Source organism: Cydia splendana, chromosome Z (assembly GCF_910591565.1).
Source record: "Cydia splendana chromosome Z, ilCydSple1.2, whole genome shotgun sequence".
Lineage (NCBI taxonomy): Eukaryota > Metazoa > Arthropoda > Insecta > Lepidoptera > Tortricidae > Cydia > Cydia splendana.
This window is the reverse complement of record NC_085987.1, coordinates 32,578,752-32,595,359: the sequence shown is the minus strand read 5'-3', so window position 1 is coordinate 32,595,359 and position 16,608 is coordinate 32,578,752. Positions and strand designations below refer to the sequence as shown.

Genomic DNA, 16,608 nt, shown 5'->3' with positions numbered 1-16,608 from the left:
ATCTGATAACCACAATAAAGAATAAAAGCGTTTTTGGTCATTTTAGGTATCGTTAAGGCTTTGAAGTAAAATTAAAATTGCAAGAAATGTCAATAGTTTATCGATATGACTTTATCGACATGGCTACAGCAAGGTGGGCCTCATTGTTAATCGTACACTAAACAAAAGTGGCAACAGTGACAGCTCGCTGAGACACCGTCTCTATATATTATAAGTCTATGTACTAATCAAATTAGTGCTGCACTCTGGCGGCAGAACATTGCAGTAATACTCCCTATTTAAGGCCTCATTCTCACGAGAGCTTTTTCAACGCGCGTTAAAAAAGCGTTTGAATGTCACAAATGGAAACATGAGTATTTATTCACACGATGGCGTTGGCGCTTTTTACTAAGCGTTGTTGGATTTTCGACAATAGCCTTGGTTATGAAATTGGATTTAGCGTGCAGACAGATTCAAGCACTTTTTTAACGCGCGTTGAAAAAGCGCTCGCGACTATGAGGCCTTAAGGCCCCATTCGCACGACAGCTTAAAAAGCGTTGCGTTAAAACCCGACGTTGGCGCTTTTTTACTCGGAGTAATTAACAATGGAGCCGCCATTAACAGGCGTTCCCCTCTGTCGAAAATAGGCGGCCAATGGTCAACAACTTGTCAACCATATGTATGGACTGACGTTTATCTGACATGACGTACCTATACATTTGATGTGCCCCTCCCCCGCAAAAAACGGCAGACTATTTTGTACCGAAAATTTTAGACATGGCGTCTCCGTTGGTTATATCCTCTAAGCTTTTTTACCGTTTCCAATATTAGTGTTCATATGAACGCTTAAAAATCACTTGTGAGTCGTACTGCCACGTATGCATCTCAGCAAAGCCATACTTTATTTGCTATTACGACGTATTATTTGAATATAGCTTGAATATTTCAGGAATTTGTAAGCATAAGTTGACATTTTTAAGGTGAAACTAATAATAATCGTCACGATTGACACCAAAAATTGACACTTGACAGCCAACTGACAGCAGCGCCGGCGCTTTTTTAACGCTTGTGAGAACAGGGCTATAACCGCGAAAATAGAAGTTCGCAAATTGCGGGCATTTGTCTCTGTCACTCTAATTACGCCTTCATTGGAGTAAAAGAGAAAGATCCCCGCAATTTGCGAATTTCGGTTTTCGTGGTAGCCCCTCTGATACACGGAGTTCCGTATGCTCTATTCAATTTGACGCCAACGCTCAACGCCGAAAATCGAACAGTGCTCGATAAAAAAGCGCCGCGCTTAAAAACGGCCTTCGTGTGAATACGTATGGTTATCCATTTGCGTCATTCAAACGCTTTTTTAACGCGCGTTGAAAAAGCTGCCGTGCGAACGGGGCCTAATCGACTGCTAGTATTGGTTGGTTATTGGCATAAAGCCCCCTCCAGACTATGCGCGTGAATCGCGGGCGAAGCCGCGAACGCGAGTGTGTAGTCGATTTTCGTAGACAGCGAAATCGACTCCACACTCGCGTTCGCGGCTTCGCCTGCGATTCACGCGCATAATCTGGAGGGGCCTTTATAAGCTTGGTTATAGTGTAAATAACATTATTTGCGGTATTTGACACATTATGACTGACGTATATAGAGATGTAACTAACGCAAATCGATTGTCACAGCAAGCGATTACGATTGGATGGCACGTAGACTGAGGTATCGAATTGTGACGTATAATGAATTTTTATTTGAGATTTAAATAAAGCTAGAATGATATGGTTTTCCCGCAAGCTACCGGTCGGTCGGTGTATTTAATACACCGACCGAGTAGGTCGCACCCATTGTCAAAATTGAAACTAACTGGGGATCTATTTTAAAGTTTATTTATGTTATTTCTGTGTCAAATTTGTTGTCTGTTAAGTGACGATAAATATATCCATATTTACAATCAATTATCCACCTTTTCCTTATTTTTATTAAAAGAAAAATGAATAATTCATATTGATTTACTTAGACGACTACCGATTCATAACGGTGGTGTCCGGCCAACCCTAAAATTAAAAAAAAAAAAGACGTAGAACGTAAACGTTCGCAGTGCAGTTGTTTTCCTTTGTGATTTCGATGTGCAAAACATTTTACGTAGTATTGCTGTTGTGAGTGACAGACGTCAAATACCGCAAATAATGTTATTTACACTATAAAAACCAAGCACCCACGTTCTATCATAAACAATAAATCTTAAGATGCTTAAAAGTTTGTTTGACAGTGACACTGAAATTAGCAAACGTCAAACATTCTCACATAACATGGTGCTGCGGCATTTGTAAATATAATAAATTAATAAAGTTTTCCTCAAGGGAAAATAAAATAAAACCATAATATGATTTCGTCTGACAAGACTATGAATTCTTAGCCAGTGCTCTAATAAACATTGTCATAAAAAAGGTAAGAAGATGAAGTTTTTCTTTACTCTCAAATACCTAACTTTTTCTGGTATTTTACTGCATATGCGATATTGTATGTTTTAGGCACTTGTTCAAATTATGGCAGTCATTAAATGGAGGCTGAAGTGGCGAGAAATCATCCCAAAACTTAGGTACATTTTTATCTATCAATTTTTTACTTCTAATCATGGATATTGACCGTATTGTACAATTCGTACATCTTCAAATAAAACAAATAGTTCATGTTTTTAGGATCACAGAACAGGAAATAAAGATGAGATATTAGAATATTTAGAAGTTTTTGTTCGCATTTACATGATACTTTCACATATTAAACATAAAATATATTTGTCCCATATCCATTGATGAAGAAACACATTTATTATGTGTGTAGGTACAATTAAAATTTCCCCCTCATATCACTTCAGTATTATCAACTTGTAGTTCTGAATAGTTCAATTAAATGTATAATAAAACTATTTTGTATATTACAGGGATTATACAGCGTGGAAGTACAACCAACTGGCGCTGACGGCTCGCTCCCTCACATATAATGAACACATGAGTCAAAGTTATGCTGTAGATTTTTTATTAGAACCTATCTTTTGGTTTGTGGACAATTTTGCCAGTTATTTGGGAAGGGTGAGTACTACTTTTCTGGTTTTAGCTGCATAAAGGATGATGTTCTGCTCCCATACAAGTTTGGCCCAACACTAGCTAAACATGGGTGGTATATTGTTAGGCTCCAAACATGAAATGAAAGTCCCGATAGTCATTAGAAATTCACAGAACATTATAAAAGCGGAATTTCTCTACGATTTTGAGGTTAGGAATTCTGCCTTGTATCGGGCCATGTTAAATATTATTATGCCTTATTACAAGGAAATAAGGTGCTGTAAATAGTGTAAACATATCAATGATATTGGGCGTTTAAAGGCTGTAATACGACTTCCCTAAATGAATAAGACATAGCATGCGAACCGGAATAGACTATAACAACTAGAGCTGTTTTATAGTAAAAATTGTTATAGCATCAAATGTAAAACCAATCACTTAAGTAAACATATTTACTTCAATTCCAGAGAGGGAAGAAATACAGTAACAATCACAGGATTGTTATAATGAATTCGATAAGTAACTCATTCCAAAAAAGAATGTTTGCCTAAAAGGCACTTAATAATAAACTGAATTTATTTTAAAGATGTAAGAATTCCTATTTTGTAGGTTTATCATATAGTTAATTTATTAAAAAAATTAGATATATATTTTTCCCTTTATTATAATGTATTTTTAAACCTATTTTAACCTATTTTCGTTTTATTCATATTCATACCCTGATATCAAATAAGGTTTTATTAAAAAAGTTAATCAATTTTAAAGAAGTAAAAAACGACTTCAGTGGGGAAAGCCGGTGAAAGCTAATTGTAAATTTGTACTCTTCTAGATTTCATACAATACTATCAAATAAATATGTAATAATTAATATTATATTGGCTAATATTCAAATAAATAAATAAATTAATGTCTGTTAAACCGGCACTAATGTCATAAATAATTAATATGAAAACACAATCCATAGTGACTCTATTTGTTCCATATTCGTTCGCTATTCACTTTTGACGTAAGTCATTTGGGTATGTTACAATGAAAGTCATTGGAATAAAAAGTTTTTACTGTATCACAGTTCTTTTTGCAATTTTGATACTTAGTGCTTCGGAGTAATTAACAATGGAGCCGCCATTAACAGGCGTTCCCCTCTGTCGAAAATAGGCGGCCAATGGTCAACCACATGTCAACCATATGTATGGACTGACGTTTATCTGACATGACGTGACATTTGATGTGCCCCTCCCCCGCAAAAAACGGCAGACTATTTTGTACCGAAAATTTTAGACATGGCGTCTCCGTTGGTTATATTCTCTAAGCTTAGTGCTTAAAACAGTATATCGTTAGTGGTATGAATGTTTTTCTTTGAAGTGAGCGTTATTAGCATCAACAGGAACATTGTAGAAAAAGTATTTTGCTGCCATACTTTTTTGTTTGGTTCTGGACGTCCATTTATGAAATGTCATTGATTCTAAATATGTAATGGCGTGGGATGTGTTGATTTGGTTTAATTACTCTTTAACTTATTTTCTTTACTATGAAGTGTCCGTTGGAATCTAATATAAATATGTACAAGATTGTAAGAAATATGATTAAATTTACCGTATAAAGCGTATAAGCATGCTATATATGCTTATCGAATCGTAGGCCAAATTCGGCATGATTCTTTATAAATATACTTGCTACACTATCAATTGATTTTTTTTAACCTTTAATACATGTTTTGTGTTTATTAAGTATGGTGGTCAGCAAAATATAAACATTGTCTTAACTGACTCAGCGAGTGCTCCAACCTATACTGAGTTATCGACACGCGCTGATTATATTTTTCTGACCGCCATATTAAGAAAGCCAATAATGCTATTTGTGCTGTCCAGGTTCAATAATATGAAGTGCCACTGGGCTGCTCCATTTTATGAAATAATATGATAGATAATGTTTGTTCCAGGTGTTTGTGTTCTGTGTAACTGTATTGACCACTGCTGTTGTGGCCATAGCATACTGGGTTGGGCTTCCATACTGGTGGCAAAGAAGTCCATACACTACTGTGTTCCTGGTCATCTTTGGCAACTGGCTTTTGCTCAATATTATTTTCCATTACTATATGGGTGTGGCTACTTCCCCAGGATATCCTCCTCATGTAAGTTGAACTGTTAAATGTAACAGGAGTTACAAGTCGCAGTTAACTTGAATGACTGGACATTAATTATTAGCTTAACTTTTATTTACTTTTCTTATTGGTTTACCACACTAAAATAACAATACATACAAATAGGCAATGTAGTAGGGTGCAAAGTCATGAACAAAACACAGAAATTAAAAAAATATTTTATAAAATAATTTGATGTGTTCCCTAGTGTTAACATTGTATTTTTTGTGTCCTGGTTACTACTCTGTGACAAGCAAAAATATTTTATTACCCATATTGCTTGGCAATTTACTTTTTCGTTGAAAAACTATAAACCCATTCACAATGCCATCAATTTGAATTAAAATAGTTCTGATTGTCCATGTGACATGTCTTTATTAAAATTGTGATTAACATAAGACCTGAGTAGGATAGGTATGTAATTTGTTTCTCATAGTCCTATAAGGAATTAGATTGCCATGCTTCAGTAGCAGGAAAGAAATCTATTATGTTTCTATCTGACAATGACTCGTACATTTCATTACAGGGTTCAATGATAGCAGAAGCTGCTAGCATTTGCAAGAAATGTATATCTCCGAAGCCTCCCCGGACGCACCACTGCTCCGTGTGCGACCGCTGCGTGCTGGCCATGGATCACCACTGTCCGTGGCTCAACAACTGCGTGGGCTACTACAACGCGCGCCACTTCTACCTGTACATGGCGTATATGGTGGCGGGCGTCGCTTTCGTCATCATCGCCGGGATTGATATAGGATATCAAGTCATATGGGTGAATGACACTGGTAGGTTTCCTAGCTCTGAAAGCACCATTTTTGTAGAATTATTTAATTACTAGCTGTGCCCGCGGCTCCGCCCGCGTGGAATTCGGTCTGTGTCAGTAAGCGGCTAATTTCTAATCCTAATTTCTCTCCCTTGAAGGCGGAACTTGGAGTAAAGTTGACAGATGGATATGCTAGAGGACTGTAGTCCAGATAAAATATTTTACAATTAGGTACCACTAAATAAAACTACACTCCAAAATCAATAGTTTTTTTCGCCCTTATTCAAATTTTACACGTGATTTATACGACAGAGTAGTAGGTGTAATATATCGGACGATACAGTAAGGTATACGCGCGCGAGCGAAAGCGAAGCGGCCTGCCTGGCTAGAGCGCCACTCACCGTGGTCTTCTTCAGACTCCGGAGGAAGACCACGTGCCCCTTGTAACCTCAATGCGTTGCGAGACTTTCGCGAATGATTCGATTTTTTTCGGGAAGGCATGGTAATGCGTATAAAATGCGAGTCCCAAATCGTTTGACTCCGCAAACGACCAGTGCCGGATTAAGATATTTTGATGCCCTAAGCATTTCTAGACCATGGTGCCCCATAGGGTCATCAAGATTACACTGATTTTTTTTGGTAAATTGAGTGACGTTCATTTCCGCATTACAGCTGAGAATGGAAATCAGTCACATCATTTTATCACGAAAATTGACAGTGCCGCAGCAGTAACGTTGCAACAGAGTACCTAATGCGACTGCAGTCGCCACCCGAATGTCACCTTTATCATATCTTAGAATGTAATTGATAACGCGAGCGAAGCGAGCGCGAAAATTTTTCGATGTAAAAACGCAATTTGATAGACAGTTGTACATTTTTACTTTTAGTATGGAAATCAGTCACATCATGTTATCACGAAAATTGACAGTGCTGCAGCAGTAACGTTGCAATAGAGTAATGCTGCTACAGTGGCCATCCGAATGTCACCTTTATTATAACTCAGAATGTTATTGAAAACGCGAGCGAAGCGAGTGCGGAAATTTTTCGATATAAAAACGCAATTTGATAGACCGTTGTACATTTTTACTTTTAGTATGGAAATCAGTCACATCATTTCATCACGAAAATTGACAGTGCCGCAGCAGTAACGTTGCAACAGAGTAATGTTGCTGCAGTCGCCACCCGAATGTCACTGACGAGCGTAGACTGTAGCATTTAAATATATTGTTCTCTGTGAAGCGTAGAAACTGCAATCTGGAACGCGCCGGCCGCTGTGTTGCCTCGGAGTCCGCTTTTACCGCCAATTTACCGGGATATGTGTTTATGTGAAATAAAAACACATATTTTTATTTATTTACTGGAGAGTGTTCCTAGCAAGGTGCTTGAGTTGTCTCTAAATAAGCAACTATGGCTGGGCCTTATATAGGGAAATATCCCGCCGTAGGTACTTTTTCACCAACTAGTGGGTGTAACGTGGAGAGTCAGTTTTATTTATTTCTGCCAATCACATTAATTATTAACACGTATGAAAAAACAGTGATTCTAGACTTATAACTAGGTATAGCCTGACAACAGTTTATTTAACCCTGAGATAGTGTCGCTGCAAACAGCTTACGTATGGCAATAATGTGCGTACGTCATGTATAGTCGGGGTAGTGGGCATTGGCTTCACGTTGATACTCGTATAATGTCAGAAACATTGCTTACAGAGAATTCGGTTCTTTCAATTTACCTATTCGTCAAAATCTGATTTTGAATATTCAATAATAATTATTATATTCTTCGTTTTCTGACTCTGACGAAGTCTGATTTTCATCAGATGTTGTGTCGCTTTCAGGACCACCAACCTCGATTATAAAACATTCAGTCTCCAATTCGATTATAGGATTTTTATCGTCGATCTACATAAACCTTAAATGAAATATTAAAGTTCAAACCTAACAACTAACCAGTTCAATAAAACCGCACTATAAAATGTCAATACCGGTCATGTCAACAACCAACTTTAAAACATTGTTTATTGGAATGCTATGTGATCCTTCGTCTTTTTTTAAGCTGTAAGTATTTGATTGCATTCACTACAATTTTTTTCGCATCTTTGGTAATTTTTTTTGGCATTTTTGTTATAAAACCGTTTATATTTGAATATATTCGTAGATATTTTCCGTTTGTTTACATCGGTGACATTCGATGACATCCAACGCTCGTTGTCAAAGAGTACTTGTTGCCAGTAAAAGAAATTAGTACCATTGAAAATCCGCAAAATGGCGAGGGTCAAATAAACTGTTGTCAGGCTTTACATAACATTCCACGCAATTCATTAACATAATATGCACACAAAATACACGACAGAAAAATATTATTATCTATTTACACGGTTTTTACACTTCACTCTATTAATACCTATTCGCGACAGTCACCTTTATCACATCTTAGAAAGTTATTGAAAACGCGAGCGACGCCAGCGCGAAAATTTTTCAATATAAAAAACGCAATTTGATAGACAGTTGTATTTACATTTTTACTTTTAGTCCCAACCAGGCGCGGATCCAGGATTTCATACAGAGAAGGGGGTGGGACAGTTTTCTATCAGCCTAGCTTCGCATAGGGCTCGATATTTAAGGGTTTCAGCGAGGTTGTTTTCATACAGAAAAGATGCAAGAAAGCAGAGCTTGGAATTGACCAAGTGAATTGAATTGGCGAAGTGTGAGCAAGGCAGAAGGCCCAGCTGCGAAAGAGGAAAGCTTGGATTTGGATCCACGCCCAAGTGTAATTAAGGCAGAAGATCAACTTTGCCGTAAGGCCTAGGGCCTCGCATAAGACCTAACGCCGAACTGCAAAAGAGTGGCTTGAAATCGAATCTATGCATCTAATCACGACTATTCTACTGCTCGCTCTTTGGCTTCACTCGAAAGCGCTACTTGATAGGATGCTTTTAGTTTTCGGCTTTCACGGGGCCGCTTATAACACTTTGACAGTTAGGTCTCTGGAGGGTTTAGTCGGTATTTGGCCCTTTGGCCACGAGTCCGACATATCCGTCCTAGTTCCCCGGCTAGGTGGCATGCCTAAATGCATTACTCCACGTAGAAAAAAAAAAAAAAAGAATCGCGGCTAATGAGCAACTCGGCTTGGCCGACAAATCTGGCGTGCAAGAGAGCAAAATTCGCTATAAAATCGGTAACCTATGTCGAAAACATCGGCTGGCCGCAAGCCCGAAAGCATAATTTCTTTCCATGACTAAGGGCCTCCGCGTAAGGTAAAATCGAAAGCCCACGTTGGAGATGTTCTTACGTACCCTCACTCTCTTACTTGATCCCTACGACCCTTCGTTATTAGATGGGTACAATGTAGACGTATAAAAGTTTCATGTAGGTACCTACTCCACGACGACTGCAATGCTGATGCAGTCTGCGTGTTTTTTTGCATACGGTTTTGGTGCCCCCTAGACGTGGTGCCCTAAGCAAGTGCTTATTTTGCTTAAAATGGTTAATCCGGCACTGCAAATGACAGAACTCAATGTTTTTTTTTAAAGTACCCACCTTCGTGGCCATTATTAAGTGCTTAATACGTATGAATGAATATGGATTTGGTATGGATGCGATATAATTACGATTAGGTATAATTCATGACGGAGAAAATTCATAATTTTAAATAATTATGCAATTATACGCGTGTTGATATGTGTGTTTATTTTACCACTACGTAACTATGTAAAATCATTTTTAGTTTTCTTGATTACTTAATGTTTACTCAGTTCCCCAAAAGATGGCACTGTGCAATGACGGACAATTAATTTACTGTCGTTTAATTTTGTTGTATTATTAAATCAACATAATTATTCAATTAAGTTTGTTGATATCCGTACCCCCTCTTCTAAACTTAGAGTTAATTTGGCATAATCCTTCCTCGCTTTCAATTCATGTCACAACGTATTAAATTCAGCGTTATCTGATAGTTTACCAAGGTACTCTATAGTGGTAGCACATATTTGAAAAAAGTTTGCCCCTCCTAATCCTAAGTAGCGCCATAAGATTCAGGGGCAAACTTAAGTCAATCGAGTGTTGTGGCTACCCCCACATTTAGGTGTTGAATTTTTATAGCCTTTAACCTGGCCGGGGATTTTCTCGACAAATTAGTAAAGTTTTCATCAAAATCCGTTCAGCCGTTTTCACGTCATGCGCGGTCAAATAAACAGACAAACAGATAAACAGACAAAAATTCTAAAAACTGTTGGAACGTGTTCTGTTATCGATTCTAAGTAACCCCAGTCAACTTTTTTTCGAATATATTCCATGTACAGACTTTCGACCCTCTTCAGCTTTATTATATGTATAGATTCATAAACCGTTGATAATTTTTAGACCCTATTCATCATTTTGACGTTTCTGTTTGTTGGAAAGAGACAACATTTTATAGAGGTCTGTAAGAGATTGCTAAGTTTTTTGACTAATGGGTTTTCTTAAAATTAACCGTAAACTTTCTTTGCAATTATTTTGTGTAATAGAGAAAGTAGTTCTAATTTATGTAGGCTGACAATGCAGACAATAAATTATATAATAGTATATATCTTATTCGAAACAACTGTCACTTTACAGGTGGGATTATCACACACAACGACCCTGATCTGATCGGGCACCCAGTCCGCATGAACCAGAGCGGAGTGTTGGTCCCAGTGAAGGTCATCGTCGAGTACGACTCCATCAACTCACCGCGCGAGCACGAGCTGCCCGTGCCGCCCATCACCGAAACACAGCGCATCGCCGCACACCCCTGGAAGCGGAAAGCTGTCGTATTCATGGCCTTTACCTGTGTGTCTGTATTATTCGCTTTAGGAACGTTAACTATCATGCACGGAAAGAACGTGGGTAGGGGTGAAACGAGCGTGGAAGCTCACATTAACGCGTCCCTAAGAAAAACGCAGGGCGACTCGTTTAGGAACCCTTACGATTTTGGCCGGAGGAAGAATTGGAAGTTGTTCCTCGGGCTGACGCAGGGCAGAACGTTCGCGCGGCACGTGCTGCTGCCGTCTCGGCACGCGCCCGCGGGCTCGGGGCTCACGTGGCACACCGTCCACGATACAGCAGAAGACTGGCCGTGAATGGCTTCAATCTGCACTTATTCCTCATTCAGTCTGAACTAGAATAATTGTCGCTCGATATTTTATAAAACCTTCCTCAAACTCCAATACGAATCCAGCAGTAGGTATTTATTTACTTAACATAATATATTTAGTTGTAAAAATTGTGCTTCCAACTTAATGTGTTTAATGCAATGTAAGATCTAAAAGAGAACCAAAATTAAGTTGGGACTGGTACAGGTTAGTTCAGGGGAGTAACCAATTGCGATATCCTAAACTGCAAAACGTAATTCAAGACCATGGTATAATAATATACTCCGCCTGGTACTCTCTTCCGACCACGTGACTGACACAAGCCTACGTCATCATGCGACAGCGCTATATGATAATATGTAATAGCGCTATACAAAGTGGCAATGTTATTGTGACGTAGGCTTGTGTCACTCTGGGAAGAGAAGACCATGTTTTATTAGACTATGTTCAAGACCAAAAAAAGTAAGACAATGTTGCCACTGCAATAATTTGTTTGTAAAATAGTAAATTCCTTTTGATAAATAATCACGCTAAGATAATTTATTTATTAGTAATTTTTCTCCTACGATTTAAAAAAGTACTTTTAATCTTGTCAGAGTAGGTTCCTTTACTAGTTCGACAGAAAATATTAAATTCGGAGTTCCGCAAGGAAGTATTCTTGGTCCCACCCTTTTTACGGTTTACATGAATGAAGTTCTAAATTAAACAATTCCTAAGTCTGAAATTCTCTGTTACGCAGACGATACCGTTATACTTTTTAATGACACATGCTGGAAGAACACAATCGCTACTACAGAAAAGGGTATGAAAATTGCATCTGACTGGTTCCGTTCCAACCTTCTAACCCTGAACTGCAAAAAAACTAAATTCCTTTGTTTCTATAAAACCGCCCTATCTAAACCACTCCTTCCTCCTATTATAAAAATCCATTCATGCACAGACTACCCTACTTCTAACTCATGTAACTGCGATTCCATTCAGAATACTGATGTTATAAAATATCTTGGTCTTTTAGTTGACGAAAAACTGAACTTTAAAAACCACATACATAAACTCTCTGCCAGAATAAGAAAATCCATTTATATTTTCAAAAAGCTACGTAACTCTGCCGATGATTCTATACTTAAAATGGTTTACACCGCGCTCTGTCAGTCTGTAATTAGCTATTGCATCACAGTTTGGGGAAGTGCAGCAAAGACTTTTATGCTAGAAATTGAAATTTCCAACCATTGATCTCTATGCTCAAGCAAACGTCTTAACCGTACGTCAATTATTTTTAATGAAAATTTCTTTACACACTCACAAATTCTTAAAATTATTACATTGCTATAGTTCTTTAATTAAAAAACGTGTCTTTAACTTACCGATTCCAGAAGTACGTTCCGTTTTTGGTAAACGTTTTGGTGTACGAATCCGAGTAACCACTTACAACGCCATGCTTAAACACTGCAACCTTAAAGACTGCACCATCGTCGAAGCAAAGAAACTCCTATTTAATTTTTTACAATCACTTAACTATGCCGCGACAGAAGATATTTTAGTTAAAATAATTTAGGTTTATTTTTCATGTTTTGCCATAGAAATGTATATCTTTTTCTTACTTATAAGTATGTTATAAGTTTTCATTTTAAGTCTGTTATATTATATCAAAAACATACCTAAGATATTACTGGACTTGATTGTGTAACTTAGATCTCTTATTTAAACTGTAACTGGTTCCCCGCGATACAGGCGTAGCCTAGTGCGGAGACCCCTGCCATACTCTGTTATGTGTTCTTTTGATAATAAATTTATTCTTATTCTTATAGTTACTTATTTTTATATAAATACAAGACGCGCTAGTAAAAAATGGCAACATTTTCTTACTTTTTTTGGTCTTGAATTACGTTTTGCAGTATATAATACTATATATTGCGAAGTAGGTGCAGTTTTTGGGCCCAGTTGGTATGAATAGATCTGTAGTTCAGGGATTCAGACTGTTAATCGGATCGAGGAACTGACATAGTACGATATTTTTAGGTATATGGAAAAATAACACAGTCCTGAGTTTATAAATACATACGTGGTTAGATCTCTTGTAAAAAAGTATTTAAAATATTAAATTTAATATTTTAAATATTACTTTTTTACAAGAGATCTAAGTATTTATACTTGTTGTACCCTCGCCGACACATTAATTTGATCATTGTAAACCTTACTGTGAAAAATAAAATAAGCTCAATAATTTACAGGTCGTTTTACGAAAGCTGGCACGAATGGAATGAACGAAACTTTCATTGTATGAGTCACACATGTATCGGTATACAGTCAGAGCCGTCATACACACATAGATATTTTCATTACTCATTCGTGCCAGCTCTTGTGAATTGACCTGTACAAAGTATGATGCTGTTATTGCAAAATGTAAAGTCCAATCTATAAATCTATTATTTGTTGCAGATTTACTGCAGGTAGTTTTGTAAGTAATTATTTTTTATTTATTTCTGATTTCTGATGTGCTTTAGTTTTATATCCGTTTAATATAAATGATTATGCTTTCAAGAAGGCGTTGGCGTGATGAAGGGCGGAAAAATTGTTAAACTAATCCTCGTTTTTTTTAGCATTAGAAAAAGAGTAATTAATAATATCCATCTAATCTTTACGTGTTTTTTTTATTGAAAATAAAATAGTAAGACTAATATAGTTTATTTTGCTCGGGGCAAGACAAACAGTATGAGGATTTTATTATGAAACTAAAAGAATGTAAATGAATATAATAATTATTACATAATTTTAATGTTTAACAAGCAGAAACGTCTGCTAACGATGCTACTAAGCTTAGAATAAATTTAAAAGTGGAAAAATTACTGTCTTGGGTGGGACTTGAACTCACGGCCTCTGGATCGATACTCCAGCGCTCTATTACATATTTGCTGTGACTTATTTTTCAATTGTTTTTCAATAAAAAGACACGTCAAAGATTGCCCTTGTTTACCCTTTTTCTAATGTTAGAAAAAATGAAGTATGTATAAATAGATGTTTGGCCTAGTTTTGGAAACTGATGTTTTTGCTTAGTTAAAGACTCCCATTCATCTAAGTATTCCTTTATAAGCTTCCATATAATTTTATTTATGTATATTTATGTATGATAATTTAAAGTACCTAAGCAGAAATAAGTGCAAGTTTGACTCACACAACGGCGGTACTACGACACGATACTCATTTGTACCTAAAGTATTAAGTAAATAAGTATATAAATACAGATAACATCCAGAAAAGCGTTTTTGTATGACGATTCCTGTTATTTTTATTTATTTATTACTACCTTCGAGCAACACCGGCGGCTTCCGACACATCGGAAGGGAGGGGCCCAAGCGATATCTCACCGTACAAATCTTTCTGCCATTTTTCGCGGGGGGAAAGGTGCACACAGTCGCACTTCTCACACACTTACATACAAAATCCAATCTGTAATGACGACACAAATACATAGAAAATGACACACGTCAAAGACAAATCTTGCAAACCTCGATCTCTTTTTGTGTACGGACGAGTGACAAGTGTCACAACACGCACACTAACACATTTTCGTTGAAGTATGTTATTGTATTCTGAGAGATGAGAAGTCGGATTTGTTGCTCGACTGATCCGCAATTTGTACTGAGCGAGCAAAATCGATAAATCCAACAATTACATGAGACTAAAATATAATAATTGTGTTTGAATGTAATTAAACGTATGATATGTAAAAAACAAAATTACATGTGAAATGTAACACTTTCTTTTTGTAAATTTGATGTCTCCGACCTCTTTTTATAACAAAAAACCGAGAAAACAGGCATTTTTGTGCAGCAGTGTTCACGCGCGCGTGTGGACTCGGTCTGGTGAAAAATCCAAGTGCAACTAGTTTTATTACCCGCGCTAGATTAGATTGACGCGCTAATCTTGTACCTCGGCAGAGGGGAAATAGTGCGAATGCCGCCTCCCTTCGAAGATTACTACACCTTATAAGACAAAGTCCCCTGACGCGTCTGTTTGTTTGTGTGTTTGTATTTTCGGGTTATCTCAAAAACTACTGAACGGATTTTCATGCGGTTTCACCTATCAATAGAGTGATTTTTGAGGAAGGTTTAGGTCTATAATGTGTTAATCCGTGGGAAGCCGGGGCGGGTCGCTAGATTATAATACTTTTAGGAATTAATGCGTCTCTAAACTTATATACATAGTTACAATTTCGATTAGGTACCGCCCAAAAAATTTGTAGGTACCCATGACAAGCAGACAAAAGTGTTCCATTATTTCTTTTTGAGGAATGGAACCCTAAAAAGTCTCAATAGAGCCCATGGAACATTTCGTCTGTCCCTGGGGCGGGGCCTCGGCCACAGAATAAATAATAGTTACTAGGTACAGAAGACTCACTCTATAACAAAACGCGTCTGTTACGATCAGGACAGATATGGCCGCTAGGTGGCGATAGCGCCAAGCGCGGCTTATGGCTAACCAACAAAATTGGTGTGGAACGGATGTACTTTTAGCTACCTGCAGCAAAGCGACGAAATCGCGGAGTGAGCCACGCCTGCCTCGGCACTTAAATCGGTATCTACCAGACATCGCTTCGCACTTGTATCATTTACTGCAATAGACCGGGATGCAATCATGAAATTTTTTGCAATAGCTTTGGTTCGTAAGTTACGAACAACACCCACGATTCGATTTTATAAACTACCTATTAGCTCCTGCCCGCGACTTCGTTTGCGTATCTTTATACCATTTCCATAGTAAATTCCCGCGAACTGCAGTAGGTATAACCTCTTATATTAAAAGTACATACATATAAGCTAGTGTTACGTCGCATTCACCAAAGTAAACTCTCTATAGTACTTATTTACTACTTAGGTACCAAACTACTTATTATTTGTTATTTTATCCGCCTGTTAAAATAAAACAACACTATAAATTAAAGGTAGGTATATAATTTCAATAATTATTAATAATATTTACATATCAACTGACCGTGTTTACATTCACTAATATAATTATAATAAATTAATATTGCACTGTTTACATGTTGGTTTCACCACTGAATATAATGATTACATTTGGTTACGTGTAAAAGACTTATTTCGACCGGGATATGAACCGTGATTACCTTTTGTATTGTTTTCGAGCTCCCGATATTTCGAGCTCCAGTTATTACATGCATCTTGTTCGCGAGTAATCGGGGTAAACGGGGTATCGGGAGCTCGAAAACAAGACAAAAGGTAATCACGGTTCATATCCCGGTCGATGAGTCTAGTGAAACTAACCGTGAATCATTCAAAACTGTTACGTGTAAAAGGTGTAATTAGGTACATCTAACGATGGGTCGTCATGTTTATCTTTGATCCTGATCATAATCACGATATAAATACCATGCGGGATCGTATATAAGGAATGTTAATACAAGGTTCAACTTAACTCAAATTCGTTGAATGTACCTGCCCAGTAGCCGTACCGCGAGTTGACACTTTACGTTTATGTTGCGCCGTGCAGCTTCCCCGTTAATAATGATGATAGTCAATTTGGCCCGTATTTCAAACATTAATTATTT

General features: G+C 37.3%; 1 protein-coding gene across 1 annotated transcript; it reads left to right on the top strand.

Annotated features, from left to right (window-relative positions):
• Window positions 1–2,277: 2,277 nt before the first annotated feature.
• Window positions 2,278–15,027, top strand: LOC134804262 (palmitoyltransferase ZDHHC16). Its single transcript, XM_063777233.1, has 6 exons — window positions 2,278–2,415; window positions 2,499–2,566; window positions 2,909–3,056; window positions 4,969–5,160; window positions 5,696–5,951; window positions 10,525–15,027. Exons 2-6 carry the CDS (start codon window positions 2,514–2,516, stop codon window positions 11,025–11,027), a joined length of 1,152 nt encoding a protein of 383 aa, XP_063633303.1. The 5' UTR covers window positions 2,278–2,415; window positions 2,499–2,513; the 3' UTR covers window positions 11,028–15,027.
• The last annotated feature ends 1,581 nt before the right edge of the window (window positions 15,028–16,608 follow it).

Excerpts from the sequence above, each read along its gene's own strand:
- LOC134804262 (XM_063777233.1), top strand. The coding sequence starts at position 2,514 with ATGGCAGTCATTAAATGGAGGCTGAAGTGGCGAGAAATCATCCCAAAA. Across the intron at positions 2,567-2,908 it reads GAAATCATCCCAAAACTTAG|GGATTATACAGCGTGGAAGT; the intron begins GTACATTTTTAT and ends TGTATATTACAG. Across the intron at positions 5,952-10,524 it reads CATATGGGTGAATGACACTG|GTGGGATTATCACACACAAC; the intron begins GTAGGTTTCCTA and ends GTCACTTTACAG.